Source organism: Capra hircus, chromosome 14 (genome assembly GCF_001704415.2).
Source record: "Capra hircus breed San Clemente chromosome 14, ASM170441v1, whole genome shotgun sequence".
Classification (NCBI taxonomy): domain Eukaryota; kingdom Metazoa; phylum Chordata; class Mammalia; order Artiodactyla; family Bovidae; genus Capra; species Capra hircus.
The window spans coordinates 62,736,428-62,758,489 of record NC_030821.1 but is presented as its reverse complement, the minus strand read 5'-3'; the positions used below and the strand labels follow the sequence as shown (position 1 = coordinate 62,758,489).

The 22,062-nt window shown below is 39.8% G+C and overlaps 1 protein-coding gene across 2 annotated transcripts in view; it reads right to left on the bottom strand.

Moving 5' to 3' along the window:
* The window catches only part of SPIDR (scaffolding protein involved in DNA repair), a 284,467-nt gene that overhangs the window by 161,381 nt on the left and 101,024 nt on the right, over positions 1-22,062 (bottom strand). For both annotated transcript variants that reach the window (XM_018058527.1, XM_018058528.1), the window contains exons 6-7: positions 18,378-18,628; positions 5,550-5,650 (exon numbers count right to left, since the gene is read on the bottom strand). In XM_018058527.1, coding sequence (XP_017914016.1) covers positions 5,550-5,650; positions 18,378-18,628 — 352 coding nt within the window. The remainder of the gene's footprint in view (positions 1-5,549; positions 5,651-18,377; positions 18,629-22,062) is intronic.

Sequence of the window (22,062 nt, the reverse complement as noted above, 5' to 3'; positions counted from 1 at the left end):
CAGGGGTGGGTGCCATCCCCTTTCCAAGGACATTGTAATAGATCCTAAGAGGGAGCAGAAGGAAAAGGAGAGCAATCAGCTGAAGGATTAAAATGAAATGACATCAAAAAGTTTATCATCTCTCCAAGGACATGCATGGAGAGACCCAGGAGTACAATAACCAGAGAGACTGAGGGGGACGCTCGGAGGATGACTTCCCGCTGGAACAGTGGACAATGGCAACACAGGATCTCAAAGAGAAATCACCAAAGGTTTGGCTGAGACAAATTTTCTCAGGAAAGAAAGAGGCACAGATCAAGTGACCTGCACGGGCCTTCAGCTCCAGCAGAGCTAGGGCCATTTCTGCACTCCAGTGTCATGGAAAAATTTTAAATGTACCACTGACACCATTTATTTACTTCATAAACACCTGCTGAGTCCCCGGGCACAGCTCAGGGTTGGGGTCAGCCCTGCACATCCTTGTGGCACTTTGCAGAGCTAGGGTTTGCCTTTACTTGGAATACCTACTGAACAACAGGACGCCAGCAGTGTAACTACCAACAGAGAAAAGTGTACTGGCCTGGTGGTCAAGTGGCTATCACAAAAGACATGGCAGGTGGAGGGCAGCTGTGACAGGTGCAGGGTGGTATGTATGCGAGAAATAACTAGTTGGGTGGGCCAAGACCCAAACCAAGAAAGCTCACACCACAGGCTCCGATAGTGATGGACACTTACTCCAACACAAGAGGCAGTCAATGGACATTTTTTAAAGCAGGCAAGTGATAGCAGATTTGCCTCTTAGCATAATGACCCCAACAGGCTGAAAATGAGGACAGGCAGGGGCAGGGAGACCAGGCAGGGGCTGATGCAGTAATCCAGGCGCAAGGGGACAGGGGCCTGAGCTTGTGGCAGATGGGATCGCTGAAGAGGTCTCACCTGAGAGAGAGCTGTGAGGTAGAATCACCAGCACTGAGGGACTTAATGGGTTGAAAACATGTGCAAGAGACCATGGGGGAAAAAAAAAGAGAGCCCATTGAAGACACTCGGTGTGTGGGCTGGGGTAGCAGGTGGCAGGTACACTGGTCCGCTGGGTCTGCAGGCACCGAGGTGCCGGTGGTGCTGGCGCTGGGCCAGGATAGTTTCCAGACTGCCCAGCAGCCCTGAGAGTCAGGGGGTTGGCATGGAGATCCTAGATTATCCAGGAAGGGGACACAGAACAGAAGAGGTCAAGGCAGAAGCCTGACAAACACCTGCTGAAGCTGCACACAGAGGAGGACTCATACAGGAGGAAACTGTACACAGGAGGAGGCAGACAGGAGGCAGCGTGTCCCTGAAGGAAGGGCGACCGGCTGCGTGAAGGCTGCATGAACACAGCTCCGAGGAATGACCACTTCCGCATACTGGTGGAGATGGAGCAGCGTCACAGGGGATGGAAGCGGGTGTGCTCAAGTTGCTATCCTCGTAAATCGCTGTCACAGTAAAAAGGCAGTTTCCAATTTGTTTTCCAAACTTTGTAAGGCATTTTACTAATTCAAGAACTTACTTATTCTGCACGCGGCCTGCAAAGTTTCCTATTTTGTAACAGAATGTGTTCGGAAAGCTTACGAGCATTGTGTGATAAGCAGCCGCCCACTCTAAGACCACCTTCCTGCAGCAACACTTATGGGGAACAGCTGGGGAGCAGGCCGCCAAGTCGGCCGGCTCACTCCCCTTCCTCACCATCTTCCGGGGAGACAAAGGCAGTCAAGCCTGGACTCCCACTTTCAAGTAGGCTCCTTCAGGCACCAAGGTCCCAAGTGGAAATTACAACCTCTCTGAAAGTAAAATGTAAAAGTAAAAATGAGCTGGCAGAGTTTGGAAAGATAGACTGGTGAAAAGGTTACGATGACACACTCAAGATTTCACATCAGGACAAAGGCCGACACGATACTGAACTAGGCTGGAGGGTAAAACAATTACTTGAGCAAGCCAAAGGGAATGCTGCCTTGCCAATATCAACGCTGCTCTAAAGGTCAAAACTAGCATTTTGAACATACAGATAATTTCTGTCATTAAAGAGGTCCCAATTTAACTCTATGAATGAATCTTTATTCATTGAGCCACATGTGGAATTCAACAGCAGATATGTGTTACACACTATATAATTCATTTAGAATGGGCTAACTTTGCAGTCTTATTTTTGGATCATTTACAGAAGAAAACAGAAATAAAGATTCTTTTAAACCTCAGATCTATGAGAAAAGAATCTGTAGAACTACCGTTTTTCTTTTCATGTAAAAAGAAATGGAGAAAGCACAGATCAAATAAACTTGCAGGGAATCTGAAAGCAGCATTTAATTCTGCTGTGCCACCAAATCTCATTACATAGGTTTTTAGGTAGAAAAACTCCCAAGAGATGAAAAATAGATGTGGCAGAAACAGCTAAGGGGTGACACACATTAGCTGGAGAGCTGAGTTTGGTGTCAGTATCCCTTCCTCTCTCTCAGGTCCCATCAATATTTTAACATAATTATGAAATAACTTGATCGTATGAACTCTTTTCTACTAACTTACAATGATCACTGGAAATTACAGTCATTGGGGACATGAAGCTACAGTTCTAACAGTGGGTAAACTGGTATCATATTTTGTCTCCTGACTTAAATAACTCAAAGAGTATTAATGTGAGTTCCTCTTGCCCATGACTACAAAGAGCAATATTAAATATCACTGCCGTCCCTAAATGTGGGTTTGAATATAAAAAGCAGAAAAAGTAAAGCTTAGACACTATTCAGCTTTCTGGTTTTATTGGTCAGAGGGAAGCTAGAAATACTCCAGAGGCAGCTCCCTTGACCCTAGAGGAAAGCGGAAGTTAAGAAAAAGAACTGCAGCTAGACCTCCTCAGCACCCTGGAGCTGACCCACACTGAGCAGGTCACAGGCAAGGTCCCTTCACTTGAAGCAAAGGGTAAATAAGTAAGATAGACCAAGGAGTTGAAGAAAACATTTTAAATGAGATTAAGACTTGGACCTAGGAAACTGCAACCTGTTTCAGGCCATGTCATTCTCATTCCATAAATCTGAACAAACATGTATTGTTTTTAAACTTGTCATATTATGTCAAAAACCCCATGTCCTCACAGAAACTAAAAATTTAACAGGCACAATACTGCCAAAAATCAGACAAATTAAATAAACAGCCAACCACACGCCTCTCTTTCCTAGCTTTAAACTCTCAATACTAGAATACTTAGACCAAGTCATATGTATTTTCTATCAAGTATTTTTTTCAAGTAATTGAAGGAGCTTAGTTTACCAACTAACTAGGTTTGGCAGAAATAATCAACCATTTACTAACACCAAGACAACTTTTTATTTATGAGAAAATACTGCAATGAAGAAATTAAGAAGGACATGGCAACCTACTCCAGTATTCTTGCCTGGAGACTCCTCCAGGACAGAGGAGCCTGGCAGGCTGCAGTCTGTGGGGTCGCAAAGAGTCGGACACGACTGAGCGACTAAGCACAGCCCAACACAAGGAGACAACACATATCTACAAAAGCCCTGGTTCTTCAGGCTCACATCACTGCCACTGTATAGAAAATGCTGGCCCTGTCATTCCTTCTTCCTCTCTTGACCACTCCAGTGGGGAGTCTTGAAAACGACCCTGTTTCAGGGGCCTCCCGAGTCTCAGACGGGTCCCTGGGAAGCACTGAGAAAGAGACAGGGGCCAGATTTCTGGCTTCTCACTCCAGCAGGGCGGAGGGAGCCCCACTCCACAGGGGCCACTACTCTGGATGCTTCCGGCGCCTCAAGGGCACAGCAAAGGGCGAGGAGGGCTCCAGGAGCAGTGCCTGGGACCCGCTGTGTCCCTGGAGATGAAACTTCTGAGCGCTCACAGTTAATGATGTTCAAAGACAAGGAGCATCTTGTTACACGGCATTGTAACAACTGCCTCACTGAGAAAATCCTCAGTTTTAAAAATATTTTTTAATTGGAGGATAATTGCTTTACAATGTTGTGATGGTTTCTGCCATACAACAACGCAAATAAGCCATAATTACACGTATAAATATATCCTCTCCCTCTTGAGCCTCTCCCTCTCTCCCCCATCCCACCCCTCTAGGTCGTCACAGAGCACCAGGCTGGGCTTCCTGTGTTATTCAGCAGCTTCCCATTAGCTCTCTGTTTTACACATGGTAGTGTATATATGTCAATGCTACTTTCTCAATTCATACTTCCCTTTCCTTCCCCACGATATGTCCACAAGTATGTTCTCTGCGTATCCATTTCTTCCCTGCAAATAGGTGCATCAGTTTTTTCTAGATTCCACATATGTGTGTTAATATTTGTTTTTCTCCGACTTACTTCACTCTGTATAATAGGCTCTAGGCTCACAGGGTTTCATCACAGAGATACCCCATGAATCCATCCCTGAATATCAGCTGTTCACTGTATGTCAGTTCCTGGGATCGGGGAGACATGAAATTACCTCTATTTAATATTTACAAGGTTTTTTTTCTTATTTATCAGTTGCTATAAACATACAGAAGTGAGAAAATACTTTTTCATATTGAAAGGAAAAAAAGTCTTCTGCCAGCCTACAAAGGAAACAAAAGACCAGTGAAATGTTCTTCCTAATATATGCCTTTAGTGAGGTATATCAAAAGTAAAGAAAAAGACACAACTTATTACAAATATCAAGGAGAGGATTCATAGGTCTGAAAAATAAGAAATTCATCAAAGAGAAAAACAAAATCCAAATTCTTAAATACAAAGACTTCTAAAAGAACAATCTATTGGAGTTGGTCTTATTCATGTTTTCAAATTAATAGATAATTTTTGTCTGTTTTTTTATTTTGCTTTTCTCTTTTACTCATTATATCAGTAAGTACCCTCTATTCTCAAATGAAAGAAAAGAAAACAAAAGGAAAATTCCAAATAAGCTATCTGGTGTTGATGAGCCAAACAAAAGCTCATCTGTTCCCTTCAGTCTCAGCACCCAGTCATACTTGTTGCACTTGGTATTTTTCTTGTCCCACCTCCAGAAGATACTCTCTCAGCTCTATGCTTGACCATCTGGTTAATTCACTGTAATGAGAAGTTGAAGCAGCAACTTCTAAGCTGCATACTGCACCTCATTAGAAGGGTCCTACATCAATTCAGTGAGACAAGGACTTGGGATACTACTGAAGCTAGTGTTTACTGAATGTCTGTTTCAGGTGTGTGTGTGTGTGTGTGTGAGAATGACATGTGTGAATGTGTCAGGTGTGTGTCTGTGTATGAGCGATATGTGTAAATGTCAGTGTTTACTGAATGTCTGTTTCAGGTGTGTGTGTGATGTGTGAATGTTGTGTGTGTATTATGAGATGCAGTAAGATGTACTGCTTACTATGGGTCACAGTCGCAACAATCAGAAAGCTACTGAAACAGATAAAGCAAAAACAGATATAATACAGAACCCTCCAACTCAGATCTTTGGCACCTAGAGAAAAAGGGGTAAAAATAGTAACGATCAACTTTATATATTTTAATGTAAAAATACTTTTACCTGGCATATTCTTTACTCACATATACCTGTGCAAGCCTTACCTGAAAGTGTCTTTTGGTAAGAAAGACCCTGATGTCTCCACAAAGAAATGGTGGATCTCTCTCGATTCTGCAGTCCATTAAGTCTTTCTGCTAGCCCGCCTCTGTTCAACAAATTATAATGTATTAAGTTTAGTGAAAAGAAAAGCTTCAGAAGAGTTGGAACATTTATATTTTATACCCTCCAATCAGGGCATGCAAGCTTTAACTCATTTGGCATTACATTCTCTTCCTACAGGTCAAATCCTTCTACGTTAGTTATCTCCTTTTTTAAGACTTCTTGGATGATCAGTTTTCTGATTCTTAGAAATGTGGGCTCCTCTGAGATGAGTCTGACTTTCTGACTACTCTTTCTTAGTTAACTTACTGCATACATATACACTGACTATGCGTTTCCTGCTATGCCGAGCCAAGCACAGGTGCCAAGGATGTGAAGAAGGCAACAAGCCACACCACGGTGGACCTTATCGTCTAATCTGCAGACGGACAAAAAGATAAGTGTAAAATGGCTCAGAGTTGTAATCAAGAATAAAACCTGCACCCAGCTGACAGGCAGAACACTCAAAGAATTGAGGATCCAGGTATGAGCTCATTACTTGACCTAGAGATAAGTATTAACTGTAAATACAGCAAGGATATCAATATTATACAAAGGAAAAAACTTCCATGAATGGAAGGAAAATGACTCATAACAAAGGATACACAGGCACTTCACAAGAGACCCGATCTATCAATGAATAAATAGATATACAGATCAATTATAAAGCTCATTTGGGTTTTTCCATGAACTACCTACATTCAGAAGAGTCAGCAGTTCCTAACATATCTGTGACCACAAGAGAAACCATCATCAGGTGTTAATCACCATTTGACTATGTAAGTCATCAGGGTATTATCTCATAAAATTATGTTCACTGATCATTTCACTACATTATCTCATTTTATTCTAATAATATTCCTTTGATGTAGAAACAACAGATATCAACACCCAACTCATACATGAAGAAAGTCAGAGCTTAGAGAGAGGTCAGGAAAAGTCTTCTCTATTGTATAACTAGCCAGATGAGGAAACAGAAAGGACACTGTGTTTGGCATTTAGTCAATCTTCAAGAAATGCTCGTCACTGCCACTGCTGACTCTGTTAGATTTTTACTTGCACCCTGCACTCTTTCCACAGTGATTAAAAGACCTCATTTTAATATACATTATATGTATTATCACTACAAATTACTTCATTTTCCTATTAGGTAGTTTTTTTTCTACAGGCACTAATTATTTCTGAATATGTATGTGTGAGAGCAGCATATAGTACAGGAAATTTTAAAAAATTCTCACAGTCATATATATGCCAAAGCATCTCTACTTTATACATATGTAAGCCTTTCTTCAGATCATTCTGTTCACATGAAGTGACTAAGCAGGCACTACTGGCATCCTCACGTCACACATGGCGAACAGAAGCACTGAGAGTGTAACACTGCGCAAGGTGAGACATCTGCTGAGGGGCACAGCTGCGGGAACACCAGGTCTGGCTCCAGGGATCACAAGCTCAAGACTCAGTGACACGCCTACTGCCTCTTCAGGAATACCTGCTACTTAAAGATACTAAGAATACATAGAAAAGCAGAAGACCGTATTCTCTGCACAATTACCTATTTACCAAATGCTTGTTTTCAAACTTATGACTTTAAGGGAGAAGGAAAAAAAAAGACAAAATACAGTCTGAAAGCATTATCTTACAAGTGAACTTAGGATTGAAAGGTAAAAATGAGGAGGAAAAATGAGTGCAAAACTGTCCTCCACATGCAGGAGCATCTGAAGCCTGAGAGAGAACCTACATTCCCGCCCAGGCTTTGGTCACAGGATTCCTCTGTTCCAAGAATTCCTGCAGGGAATTCTGAGCAGGTACACCAGAACCCAGGAATGGAAACACCATGATCTCTAGTCAACAATCACAATTCCAGTAAAAGTCTCTTGTATATTAAAAAAAAAAAAGATTCAATAAGGCTGTGCTATAATATACGCAAAATAATTTTTTCTTTTTCAATTTTATTGAGACATATTTGACAAATAAACTTGTAAGGTACATACGGTACATACAGTGGTGATTTGATATATGTATACCTGTGAAAGCATCCTCCCCTATTTACTCAGCTGATAGATCCACCACTTCACATGTTTATCTTTTTTTCTTTTTTGATGTAAACATTTAAACTCCACTCTTGGCAAATTTCAGTTGTACAATGTAGTGTTCTGAATAACAGTCACCATGTTTACATCAGATCCTCATAACGTACTCTATGACTAAAAGTTTGCACTCTTCTCGCATGAATACACTCCCAGAAGTGGGACTGCTGGATAGTATGGAAGAATCTACTCAGTTTTCTCAGAGCCTCCATACTGTTTTCCTTAGTGGCTGCACCATTTACACTCCCACCAACAGTCCACAAGGGTTCCCGCTTCTCTGCATCCTGGCCAGCACTTGTCATTGCTTGTCTTTTTAAAGACAGTCATTCTGACAGGTGTTAGGCGGCATCTCAGTGAGCTTGGACTTGCATTTTCCTGATGACAACTGATGTTGAACACCTTTTCTCACATCTTTGGTCACCTGAATGCCTTCTTTGGAAAATGTCTATTCAATTCTTCTGCTCATTTTTAAAAGCGGATGGTTTGATATTTTTGCTATTGAGTTGCATGAGTTAATTATGTGTTCTGGATATTAACCTTTATCAGAAATCATTTCCAAGTATTTTTTTCCATTCTGTAGGCTGCCTTTTTCATTTGCTTCTGGTTTCCTTTATTCTGCAGAAGCTTTCTATTTTGAAAAATTCCACTTGCTTTTTTTTGCTTTTTTTAGATTTTCTTTTGGTGTCAAATCCCCAAAATCAATCACCAGGACCAAGGTGAAGGAGATTATCACCTATGTTTTCATTTAAGACTTCTATGTTTTCAGGTCTTCCGCTGAAATCTAACACCTGAGTTGTTTTAATGAGTGGTGTAAGACAGGGGTTCAGTTTCATTCTTTTGTATGTGGCTGTAGAATTTTCCCAACACTATTGAAAAGACTATCCTCTATCCATAGTATATTTGTGGCTCCACAGTTATGAGTTAATTGACCATATGTGCACAGGTTTACTTCTGGACTCTCTATCATACTCCACTACCACTTTGAAATATGGTTTGAAATCTGGAAGTGTGATACCTCTAACTTTGCTCCTTTCTCAAGATTGCTTTGGCTATTTGGGGTCTTTGTGGATCACATAAAGTTTAAGATTGGAATTTTGATAGGAGTTGCACTAGATCTGTAGATAGTTCTGGGTAGTATGGACATTTTGACCATACTAATTCTTTCAATCCATGAGAACAGAACAACTTTCCATTTATTTTTGTCTTCCTCAATTTCATTCACCAATGTCATAATTTTAAGTGTATTTTTTTTTTACCTCCTTGGTTAAATTTATTCCCAAGTATTTTATTCTTTTTGATGGAACTGTAAAACAGGATTGTTTTCTTAATTTTTATTTTGGATATGTTTGTGGTTAGCATACAGAAATGCAACTGATTTTTATACACAGAGATACTAGGGACTATTGGTTCCAGATCAACACAATGAATTTATTAGCCTAATAAAGCAAATCACAAGAAACTTTTTGGTTTCTTCATACATGTAAAAATTAAGTTTACACTACACAATACTCTATTAAATGTACAACAGCATTATGTCTTAAAAATGTATATATCTTAATTTTAAAATGCTACTAAAAATGGCAGAAAAACACAGGGTTGCCATAAACTTTCAATCTGTAAAACAAAAATACACAATATTTGTAAAATACAATGAAGCAAAGCACAAAAAAATGAAGTAGGCCTATACTGAGTTTGTATCCTTTACTGAATTTATTTACTACTTCTCACAGTTTTTTCAGTGAGTCTTTAGGTTTTCCTGTATAGTATCATGTCATCCGTAAATAAGACAAGCTCTAATTCTTCTGATATTTAGATGTCTTTTATTTCTCTTTCTTGCCTAATTACTGTGGCTAGGACTTTTAGTCCTGTGTTAAATAAAAGTGACAAGAATGAATGAACATCCTTGTTGTTCTTGATATTAGAGGAAAAGCTTTGATCTTTTCGCTGTCAAGTATGATGTCTGCTGTGGGTTTGCACTTTGTGGTTTGTACAATGTTAAGGTACATTCCCTTAACACCCAGTTTGTGGGAAATTTTTTTCATAAACGGATGTTGATATCTATAAAAACATTTTCTGCATCTATTGAAATGATATGATTCTTTTTGTCTATCTTATTAATGCGATATATCATGTTGACTGATTTGTGAAGAGTAAACAATCCTTGAACCTCTAGAATCAATCCCAATTGATCTTGGTGCATAATCCTTTTAATATATTGTTGAACTTGATTTGCCAATACTTTTATTAAGGATTTCTGTGTCCATGTTCATTAGGGATATTGGTTTATAATTTTCTTTTCTTCAGGTGTCCTTGTCTGATTTCCGTATCAGGGCCATGTAAAATGAGTTTGCAGTTGTTTCCTCCTTTTCTCTCCTTGGAAAGAGTTTGAAAAATATTGGCATTAATTCTTCATTGACTATGAGACAGAATTAAATAGTGAAGCCATCTGTTCCTGGATTTTTCTTTGTTGTGAGGTTTTTGATTACTGACAGTAAAGAATCTGACTGCAGTGCAGAAGACCCAGATTTGATCCCTGGGGAGGGAAGATCCTCTGGAGAAGGGAATAGCAACCCACTCCAGTATTGCCTGGGAAATTCCACGGACAGAGGAGCCTGGCGGGCTAAGGACGGTGGGGTTGAAAAGAGTTAGACAGGACTGAGCAACTCTTACTTTCTTTCAATCTCACTAATAGCTCCTCTGTTCAAATTTTTAATTTTACCTTGATTCAATCTTGGAAGGTCAAATGTTTCTAGGATTTATCCATTTCTTCTAGGTTGTCCAATTTGTTGGCATATAATTGTTTATAGTACCTATCATAATTCTTTCTATTTATATGATATTAGTTATAATGAGTCCCTTTTTAGTTCCAGTTTTGAGACTTTTCTCCTTTTTTTGTTGTATCTAGGTAAGTGTGTGTCTATTTTGTTTAGCTTTTCAAAACAACATTAATCATTTCCATTAATCTTTTCAATTGTCTTTTCAATCTATATCATATATTTCCCTACTGATTTTTATTATTTCTTCTACTAACTTTGGGCCTAGTTGTTCTTTATATGATTCTTTTAAGTGCAGTTAGATTGTTCATGCACTGCTGACTTCATCATTACGAAATAATTTCCCTTGCTTGTTACAGTTCCTGGCTCAAAGCCTATACAGTATGATATAAGTAGAGCTACCCCTCTTTCTTTAGGTTTCCATTTTCATGGAATATTTTTTTTCCATGCCTTCAAGTGCAGTCTGTTTCTCTCTACTTAAAGGTGATGTTTCTTACAAGCGGCATTTGGTTGGACTTTTCTTTAAAAAATCCATTCAGCTACTCTTCGTTTTTTGATTGGAGAATTTAGTCCATTTATACCAAAAGTAATCACTGATAAATATGGATTTATTGTCGCCATTTTTCATTGCTTTCCAGTTTTCTGTAACCCTTTGTTCCTTTTGTCTTCTCTTTGTCCCTTTCATTTCAATTTGTTGATTTTTCTCTATGATATGTTTTGATTCCTTTCTCTTTAACTTTGTTGTCTATTACTCTGTGGTTACCACGAGGCTATATAATACATCTGGTATTTAAAGCAATCTATTTGAAGCTGATAACAACTTAGGTTAAAATGCTTACTAGAATTCTATACATTTACTTTATCCCACTCTGACATTTTATGTTTTTGATGGTACAATTTACATGCTTTTATCTTATGTGTACATTAACAAAGCACTGTAGTTACAGTAATTTTAAATATTTTTGTCTTTTAATTTTCATACTATATTTAGAGGTGATTTACTCACCACAACAGAATTAGAATATTCTGAATATAACGATATATTTACATTTACCAGTGAGATTTATTCTGACATGTTTCCCATTACTTTTAATATCCCTCTTTTCAGTTTGAGGAAGTCCCTTAGCACTTACTGTAAGGCTGCTGCTGCTAAGCCACGTCAGTCGTGTCCGACTCTGTGCAACCCCATAGACGGCGGCCCACCAGGCTCCCATCCCTGGGATTCTCCAGGCAAGAATACTGGAGTGGGTTGCCATTTCCTTCTCCAGTTCATGAAAGTGAAAAGTGAAAGTGAAGTTGCTCAGTCGTGTCTGACTCTTCATGACGCCACGGAAGCCTACCAGGCTGCTCCATCCATCAGATTTCCCTGGCAAGAGTACCTGGAGTGGGTTGCCATTGCCTTCTCCTACTGTAAGGCTAGATTAGTATAATTGATGAACGTCTTCAACTTTTTTGCTTCACCTCTTGTTCAACTCTGAAGGACAACTTTGCTGGGTACAGTATTCTACATTGGCATTTCTTCCCCTTTCAGCACATATCATGCCACACACCTCTTGTTTGCCAATGCTGTGCTAAAAATCGACACATAGTTTTACTTGTGTTTCCTGGTACATACTACACTGATGTTCCCTTGCTGTTTTTACAATGATCTACCTTAACTTGTGATAATTTCATTATATGTTTTGACATGGGTCTGTTTGGATTCAACTTACTAGGAATTTTCTAGACTTCCTGGATCTAGATATTTGTTTCTTTACCCATCATAGGTAAGTTTCAGGCATGATTTCTTTGAATGAACTTTCTGCCTGCTTCTCTCTTCTCCTTCTAAGACCCCTACAATGAAATACTGGCCCACTTGATGGTATCTCAAGTCCCTGAAGGTATCTTCAGTCTTTTCCATTCCTCTCTCTTTTTGGTTCTCTGTTTGGATGAATTCTCCTGCCCTGTTTTTGGGTTCACAGATTCATTCTTCCATTGGATCTACACTGCTGTTGAAACCCTCCACCTAATTTTTCAATGAAATTATTGTATTCTTCAGCTTTGTGACTTCTATTCGGTGCTTTCTTATATCCTCTATCTCTTAAAATTTTCACTTTGCTATTGCATTATTCTCCTGACCTCAGTGAGCATCCTTAGGACTATTATTTTTGAACTCTTTTCAGGCAACTCATTTATGTCTCTGTCCTTAAGGTCTGTTTCCAGAGTTTTCTATTGTTTTCTTTTTTTTTAATGTATTTCTCTTATTTTTTCACTTTGCTTGACTCTATGTGTTTAGGAGAACAACCTTATTGTTCAGCCAGGCCTGAGTTCTTGGTTCTCGCAAACTTTTGTGAACATCCAAGATGTCTTCTTTGTTCTCAGTGGTTCCTGGAAGTTGAGAGTGTGCCAAGAGCTATCAGTGTCCCAAAGGTAGAATCTCAGTCAACAGCTTTTAAAGTACACAAGTAACCTTCTGCCAGGAAATACTGGGAGCTGGGCATTTCCGTGCACTCCCTCTGTGTTGAGCCCTTTGGGGATAGCCAGATAAGAACTGCTTCTTTATTTGCTACTGTCCTGCTCAATCCACAAATGCCAGTCCTGCTGGCCATCAGACATAGGCAGTCAAGGTATGTCCTCTGGGTGGCAGTCACAAAAGCTGAAATGCCAGACATGTTCACAAGCCTCTTCTAGGCGACATCATCAACCCACAGCGATGTGGAGAGAGAATGAGAAGACGGCACCTGCTGGCCTCCCATGTATCCAAGGAGAATGGCAGTCAGCAGCCTAGATGTGTGATAAATTAGAACCTGATCCTCAGGTAATTGTGCAGTAGTTTGAGCATTCTTTGCCTTTGAGCATTGCCTTTCTTTGGGATTGGAATGAAAACTGACCTTTTCCAGTCCTGTGGCCACTGGTGAGTTTTTTCAAATTTGCTGGCATATTGAGTGCAGCACTTTGACAGCATCATCTTTTAGGATTTGAAATAGTTCAACTGGAATTCCATCACTTCCACCAGCTTTGTCCATAGTGATGCTTCCTAAGGCCCACTTGACTTCACATTCCAGAATGTCTGGCTCTAGGTGAGTGATCACACCATCGTGGCTATCTGGGTCATAAAGCTATTTTTCGTATAGCTCTTCTGTTTCTTCTTGCCACCTCCTCTTAATATCTTCTGCTTCTGTTAGGTCCATACCATTTCTGTCCTTTATGGTGCCCATCTTTGCATGAAATGTTCCTTGGTATGTCTAATTTTCTTGAGGAGATCTCTAGTCTGTCCCATTTTATTGTTTTCCTCTATTTCTTTATATTGTTCATTGAGGAAGGCTTTCTTATCTCTCCTTGCTATTCTCTGTAACTCTGCATTCAAATGGGTATATCTTTCCTTTTTTCCTTTGCCTTTCACTTCTCTTCTTTTCTCAGCTATTTGCAAGGCCTCCTCAGACAACCGTTTTGCCTTTTTGCATTTATTTTTCTTGGGGATGGTTTTGATCACTGCCTCCTGTATAATGCCACAAATCTCCATCCATAGTTCTTCAGACACTCAATCTATCAGATCTAATCCCTTGAATCTATTTGTCACTTCCACTGTATAATCATAAGGGATTTGATTTAGGTCACACCTGAATGGTCTAGTGGTTTTCCCTACTTTCTTCAAGTCTGAATTTGGCAATATGGAGTTCATAATCTGAGCCACAGTAAGCTCCTGGTCTTGTTTTTGCTGACTGTACAGAGCTTCTCCATCTTTGGTTGCAAAGAATATAATCAATCTGATTTTGGTACTGACCACCTGGTGATGTCCATGTGTAGCATCTTCTCATGTGTTGTTGGAAGAGGGTGTTTGCTATAGCCAGTGCATTCTCTTGGCAAAACTCTGTTAGCCTTTGCCCTACTTTGTTTTGTACTCCAAGGCCAAATTTGCCTGTTACTCCAGGTATTTCATGACTTTCTACTTTTGCATTCCAGTCTCCTATGATGAAAATGACATCTTTTTTGGGTGTTAGGTCTAGAAGGTCTTGTAGGTAGACAGCATATTAAGAAGCAGAGACATTACTTTGCCAACAAAGGTGCATCTACTCAAAGCTATGGTTTTTCCAGTAGTCATGTATAGATGTGAGAGCTGGACCATAAAGAAAGCTGAGCACAGAAGAATTGATGCTTTTGAACTGTGGTGTTGGAGAAGACTCTTGAGAGTCCCTTGGACTGCAAGGAGATCCAACCAGTCCATCCTAAAGGAAATCAGTCCTGAATATTCACTAGAAGGACTGATGCTGAAGCTTTGAAATTCCAATACTTGGGCCGCCTGATGTGAAGAACTGACTCATTGGGAAAGACCCTGATGCTGGGAAAGATTGAAGGCAGGAGAAGAAGGGGACGACAGAGGATAACTGGTCGGATGGCAGCACCAATTCGATGGACATGAGTTTGAGCAAGCTCTAAGAGCTGGTGATGGACAGGGAAGCCTGGCTTGCTGCAGTCCACAGGGTCACAAACAGTTGGACAATGAGCAACTGAACTGAACTGACCCTCATGGAACAGCTTTTATCATATGCAAATAGGCCTCTTTGGGAGAAAGAATAGGAGATGTTTTTGTCAGCTCACTGTGGGCTGAGCCCTAGAGGAATAGCCACAGGGAGTCCTGGTAAGTTCATTAAGAACTATATCTATGTTTGCTAAAGTCTGGTGGCATGACCAACTGGATGTACATGAGTTTGAGTAGGCTCCAGGAGTTGGTGATGGCCAGGGAAGCCTGGCATGCTGCAGTCCATGGGGTTGCAAAGCATTGGACATAACTGAGCGACTGAACTGAGAGTCTGGTGGGTCTCATAGACACAAGCCCTTTTGGCTTTTACAGCTAGGTGTTTGGGGGGCTAGTCCTTCCAGTGAAAGTTTTAGAAGTTGAGGTGCTACATACTGGATCCAAATTTTCTGCTCCTCACAGAGTAGTTGGGAGTTACAAGTTCCCCACTGATTGCATGTTGCTGAGCCAGGGTGGGGTCTATGGTGAGGATCTCATAAATTCACTAAGCAAGCTGCTGCTGCTGCTAAGTCACGTCAGTCGTGTCCGACTCTGTGCAACCCCATAGATGGCAGCCCACCAGGCTCTTCAGTCCCTGGGATTCTCCAGGCAAGAATACTGGAGTGGGTTGCCATTTCCTTCTCCAATGCAATGAAAGTGAAAGTGAAAGTGAAGTCACTCAGTCATGTCCGACTCTTTGCGACTCTATGGACTATAGCCCATCAGGCTCCTCCATCCATGAGATTTCCCAGGCAAGTTAAGACAGTCCAATTATCTTTTATGTAAAATAAATAGATTGGTACCATATCTGAAAAGATTACTGGCATCAATTCGACAAGGCTAAACATTTCTACAAAATGTGAAGTGAAAAAGAAAAAGATTCAAAACATTCTAACTAATTTCCAGAAAAAGAATCACTACATACTTTTAATACACTCTTTGAAGAAATCAGGTAAAGAGAAAATAATTTAAATAAACGTAGTATACAGTATCTTCAAGTTTTGTTTTCTGTCAAATATAGCAAGCACTGCAAAAAAAAAAAAAAACCAAAAACACCTGACCGTAAGACTGGTGTAATACGGCCTTATTATTGACAACCTAACTAAAATTTCAAAGCAATGTTAGATTGACTTTCATTAGTTTCGCCTCAAACAGTGCCATGTATCAATAAAAATAAAAATAGGACTTCCCTTGTGGCTCAGTGGATAAGAATCCACTTCCCAACATAGGGGATATGGGTTCATCCCTGGTCTGGGAAGATTCCACACGCCAAGGAACAACTAAGCCTGTGCGCCACAACTACTGTACCCACACTCCAGGGCCCACAAGCCACAGCTACTGACGACAATGCTCCTGGAGCCTGTGGTCCACAACAAGAGAAGCCACCACAACAAGAAGCCTGTGCACCACAACAAAGAGTAGCCCGCACTCCACGCAACTAGAGAAAGCCCACATGGAGCAACAAGGACCCAGTACAACCATAAATAAATAAATAAATAAAATTTTAAAAATGAATAAACAAGGAAGAAGGCCCAAAGAGACTGAATTAACATTTCCCTGTTGGACAAATCACAAGAAGAGAGGGCCAATGTTCTCCAGCCTTGAAATGCCAACTACTTAACTTGATCCTTGCTAGCTAGTCCTTATGAGGTTTAAAAAAAAAAGAAAAAAAATCCTTTTAATCGCATTTATAAATATTTTATTTGTGCTACATAATGGAAACCTGTAACTTAAAACCGCCTTTTTCCTCATTGCAGTTTCATTTTCCACAGACTGCCCCCCACCCCATCCCCGGCTGACCTTCTGTGACAACGGCTCATGACCCTTCCCTGTGAGGATTATCAAGATGTCTGTATCCGCAATATTTTCATAAAAGTTCACTTCAACAAGTCTTTCTTTCATCATTACTAGACAACTAGTTAAGAGATTTTCTCAACTGAAAACATGATGCTCTAAACAGAAGAGCCTATGAGCCAAAACATGTGACCTTTCCCCTGCTTCCAAACCAGGTCAGCAAACCTGCTCCAGGCAGCAACCATGGGCCTTCAGGAAGTTCAGTAAAGCTCCTCCTAGCGTCAACAGAAAGTCTTCCAGTCTGATGCCTGAGACAGACAGCCCTAATCACACCAACCACACTCTTAGTATTTCAACACAGTAACTCTGAAAGAATAACCACAAAACAGACATCTCTCAGTTATCACTTAGAAATCACAAGAAGAAATCAACTATTTGCATATTGCTGGAGTTGCTTCAGTCATGAGCAAAGGACATTTGAATCCCTTTAATTAGATTCCTTTCCTGTTTTCTCAATAGACTACGACATCATTCTCATTTAAGGGTATTTAATAACTTCTTCACTCTGGGCATGAGGCATTCTGTCTTACTTTATGTCAAAAAACAACAACAACAACAGTGAACAGGCATCGATAGATCACCAGACTATATCCATTCCACTCGATCAGCCACATCCTTCTAGTCTCCCCTCTGCTCCTTTACTCAAAACAGGTCTCCTTCTCCCATTTCCATCCCTGGACATGGACAGCAATTATTCCTAACCTCTCTGTCTCCACTGGGTCTTCTCTATTATTTTCCAACTCATCTCACTTTTTTCCTCTGGGATCTCTTTTAGACACTGGATCCCAATCAAGCCTGATCAAACGTGTGCCCTAAGGTCCCCGCCCCCCTCCTGCTTTGAACTGCAGCTTCTAGCAAAGGGTGACACTGCTCTCCAGAACTCAAGCTCCTTGCCTCCTCCCCAACTGACCCAACACTAACACCATCACTGGGCTCTCCTTGGTGTGTGCTGTACTTGCCCTCCATGAAGTACACACCCTCAACAGATCCCAAACCATGTTCTTCATTGGCGCATTTACACGCTCTACTGTGCTCCTTCACACATTCTGCTGGCCCTCTGTAGCCTAGCTTCTATGGTTCTTCACACACAGGCCAGTTTCAGGCCTGTGAATCCTTGCTCTCGCCAACTACAATCATAAAAGCAATCTCAATACTCTTTTATTTCTATTTACCTCTTTAGACATAACTCATTCAAAAACAAGAACAGTCATTTACTTGTATTAGTTGTCTACGACAGCACTTGGAACACGGATACTAAATAAAATTTGATAAATCCAAACAACCAATTTCCATTAAGGAAAACAGTTACATAAACTGGTTATGATTGAAACAGTGGATATTCAACTTAAGATGAACAAATCCATAAATCATCTCCAGAAATTAGGACTCTAGAACTGCTCATCAGAATTACAATTCTATCCTATAAATCTTCCTTCCCACATAAATAGATATTTTTAAATTAACATTTTAGGTATTTGGATTTTTTAAGAAAAAGAAAAACTGTTTTATAAAGTATTTAACCTTAAAAGCTTCTTCCCCTTTGCTGAACTTTCTGGAGTCTTGGGAAGTTTTGTCTGTTTCTTGGGTGTCTGCAAAATGGTCTCCATAGATTCTACCCTCAGGTTTTTTCCTCTCTCTGTAACCTGTGTTCCATTTGACCCAAAATCCATGTGGTATTTGTGAGAGGATTCTGAATCAATGACCAAGACGTTCTCAGAGCTGTCATCTTCTTCACTATCTGATGAATACTCTAAAATCTCTGTAGGATTTATCTGAAAACAAAAAAAAATTAAGAGAAATGCAATTAACTTTGGAGAATTGTTTATTCAAATCCATATTTATACTATGCCCATTATTCTACTTCCCCATGATTATATTCATTGAAATAACTTTGCATACATAATATCTGTATCTTAAACTTCTTTCTTCATACAAAATCCAAACTAAGCAAGCCATATACCCAAAGAAGATATTAAACCAACTGTAAGCCAGACACTATCTCACAGAATCCACCAAATCCAGCACAAACATTTCAATCTTCCTTCAATCAACTAAAAGACATGTGCCACACATTTGTCAGTCTCAAAAACTGAACTAATAACATGAACCTGAATGCTATTAGTCATGTAACACCTACTGGGAAAAAAGTAATCTTTTGATTCTGAATTTCAATGTGGGGTATAATAGTAATTTACTATTTGTTTAAAACTCAAATTTTCTTTAAAACTGCTTCTTCAGATGTAACCCACTTAATTGACCAAAGAAGTCTCTAAAGATAAAGATGAAAAACTGAGTTTTCCCATATAATTCCAATGAAATATTTTCCAGAGGCCAGTTTGAAACTGCTAATAAAATTAATACACAGAAATCACTTGCATTCTTATATACTAACAATGAAAACTCAGAAAGAGAAATTAAGGAAACAATCCCATTCACTATTGCATTGAAAAGAATAAAATACTCAGGAATAAATTTGCCTAAAGAAACAAAAGACCAAGTATATAGAATAAAACACTGATGAAAGAAATCAAATATGACACAAATAGATGGAGAAATATACCATGTTCTTCAATTGGAAGAATCAATATAATAAAAATGAGTACACTACCTAAAGCAATCTATAGATTCAACGCAATCCTTATCAAACTACCAATGGTATTTTTCACAGAACTAGAACAAATAATTTCAGAATTTTTATGGATATATGAGAAATGCTGGACTGGAAGAAACACAAGCTGGAATCAAGATTGCCAGGAGAAATATCAATAACCTCAGATATGCAGATGATACCATCCTTATGGCAGAAACTGAAGAGGAACTAAAAAGCCTCTTGAAAGTGAAAGAGGAGAGGGAAAAAGTTGGCTTAAAGCTCAACATTCAGAAAACAAAGATCATGGCATCCGGTCCCATCACTTCAAGGGAAATAGATGGGGAAACAGTGGAAACAGTGTCAGACTTCATTTTTTTGGGCTCCAAAATCACTGCAGATGGTGACTGCAGCCATGAAATTAAAAGACACTTACTCCTTGGAAGAAAAGTTATGAGCAACCTAGATAGCATATTCAAAAGCAGAGACGTTACTTTGCCGACTAAGGTCTGTCTAGTCAAGGCTATGGTTTTTCCAGTAATCATGTATGGATGTGAGAGTTGGACTGTGAAGAAGGCTGAACGCCAAAGAATTGATGCTTTTGAACTGTGGTGTTGGAGAAGACTCTTGAGAATCCCTTGGACTGCAAGGAGATCCAACCAGTCCATTCTGAAGGAGAGCAACCCTGGGATTTCTTTGGAAGGAATGATGCTAAAGCTGAAACTCCAGTACTTTGGCCACCTCATGCGAAGAGTTGACTCATTGGAAAAGACTTTGATGCTGGGAGGGATTGGGGGCAGGAGGAGAAGGGGATGACAGAGGATGAGATGGCTGGATGGCATCACTGACTCGATGGACATGAATCTAAGTGAACTCTGGGAGTTGTTGATGGACAGGGAGGCCTGGCGTGCTGTGATTCATGGGGTTGCAAAGAGTCGGACATGACTGAGCAACTGAACTGAACTGAACTGAAAAGGCCCCAAATAACCAAAGCAAGATTGAGATAGAGGAACAGAACTGGTGGAATCAATCTTCCTGAGTTTAGGCTATACTACACAGCTACAGTCATCAGGACAGTATGGTTCTGGCACAAAGACAGAAATATAGTCACTGGAACAAAATAGGAAATCCAGAGATAAATCCATGCACCTATGGACACCTTATCTTTGACAAAGAAGGTAAAAATATACAATGGAGAAAAGACAGTCTCTTCAACACGTGGGGCTGGAAAAACCAGTCAACTATGTGTAAAAGAATGAAACTAGAACACTTCATAATATCACATACAAAAATAACTCAAAATGGATTAAAGACCTAAATCTAAGACCAGAAACTATAACACTCTTAGAGGAAAACAGGCAGAACACTCTCAGACATAAATCACAGAAAGATCGTCCATGATCCACCTCCCAGAGTAATGGAAATAAAAACAAAAATAAACAAATGGGACCTAATTAAACTTAAAAGCTTTTACACAACAAAGGCAATTATAAGTAAGGTAAAATGACAACTCTCAGAATGGGAGAAAATAATAGCAAACGAAACAACTGAAAAAGAATAATCTCCAAAATATATAAGTAGCTCATGCAGCTCAACACCAGAAAAACGAACAACCAAATCAAAAAGTGGGCAAAAGACCAAAACAGACGTTTCTCTAAACAAGACACACAGATGGCTAATAAACACATGAAAAGATGCTTAATATCACTCATTATTAGAGAAATGCAAATCAAAACCACAATGAGGTATCACCTCATGCTGGTCAGAAGAGCCATGATCAAAAAGTCTACAAACAATAAATGCTGGAGAGGGTGGGGAGAAAAGGGAAACCTCTTACCCTGTTGGGTGGAAGGCAAAGTGGTACAGACACTATGGAGAACAGTGTGGAGATTCTTTTAAAAAACTGGAAATAGAACTACTATACAACCCACCAATCCCACTGCTGGGCATACACCCCTAGGAAACCAGAATTGAAAGAGACACATGTACCCCAATGTTCACTGCAGCACTGTACAATAGCTAGGACATGTAAGCAACCTAGATGTCCATCAGCAGATAAGTGCATAAGGAAGCTGTGATATATATACACAATGGAATATTACTCAGCTATAAAAAGGAATGCATTTGAGTCAGCTCTAATGAGGTGGATGTACCTAGAGCCTATTATACAGACTGAAGTAAGTCAGAAAGAGAAAGACAAATAATGTATATTAACATATATATATGGAATTTAGAAAGATGGTACTGATGATCATATATTCAGGGCAGCAAAGGAGACCAGATGCAAAGAACAGACTTTTGGACTCAGCGGGAGAAAGTGAGGGTGGGATGGGGAAAGCGAGGGTGGGATGACTTGAGAGAATAGCACTGAAACACACGTATTACCATATGTAAAATAGATGGCACTGCAAGTTTGATGCATGAAGCAGAGCACCCAAAATTGGTACTCTGGGACAACCCAGAGGGATGGGGTGGGGAAGGAGGTGGGTTCAGGATCGGGGGGGACACACGTATACCTTCGACTGATTCGTGTGATTGTATGGCAAAAACCTTCACAATACAATAAAGCAATTATCCTCCAATTAAAATATATTAATTAATTAAAAAATAAATGCAGCA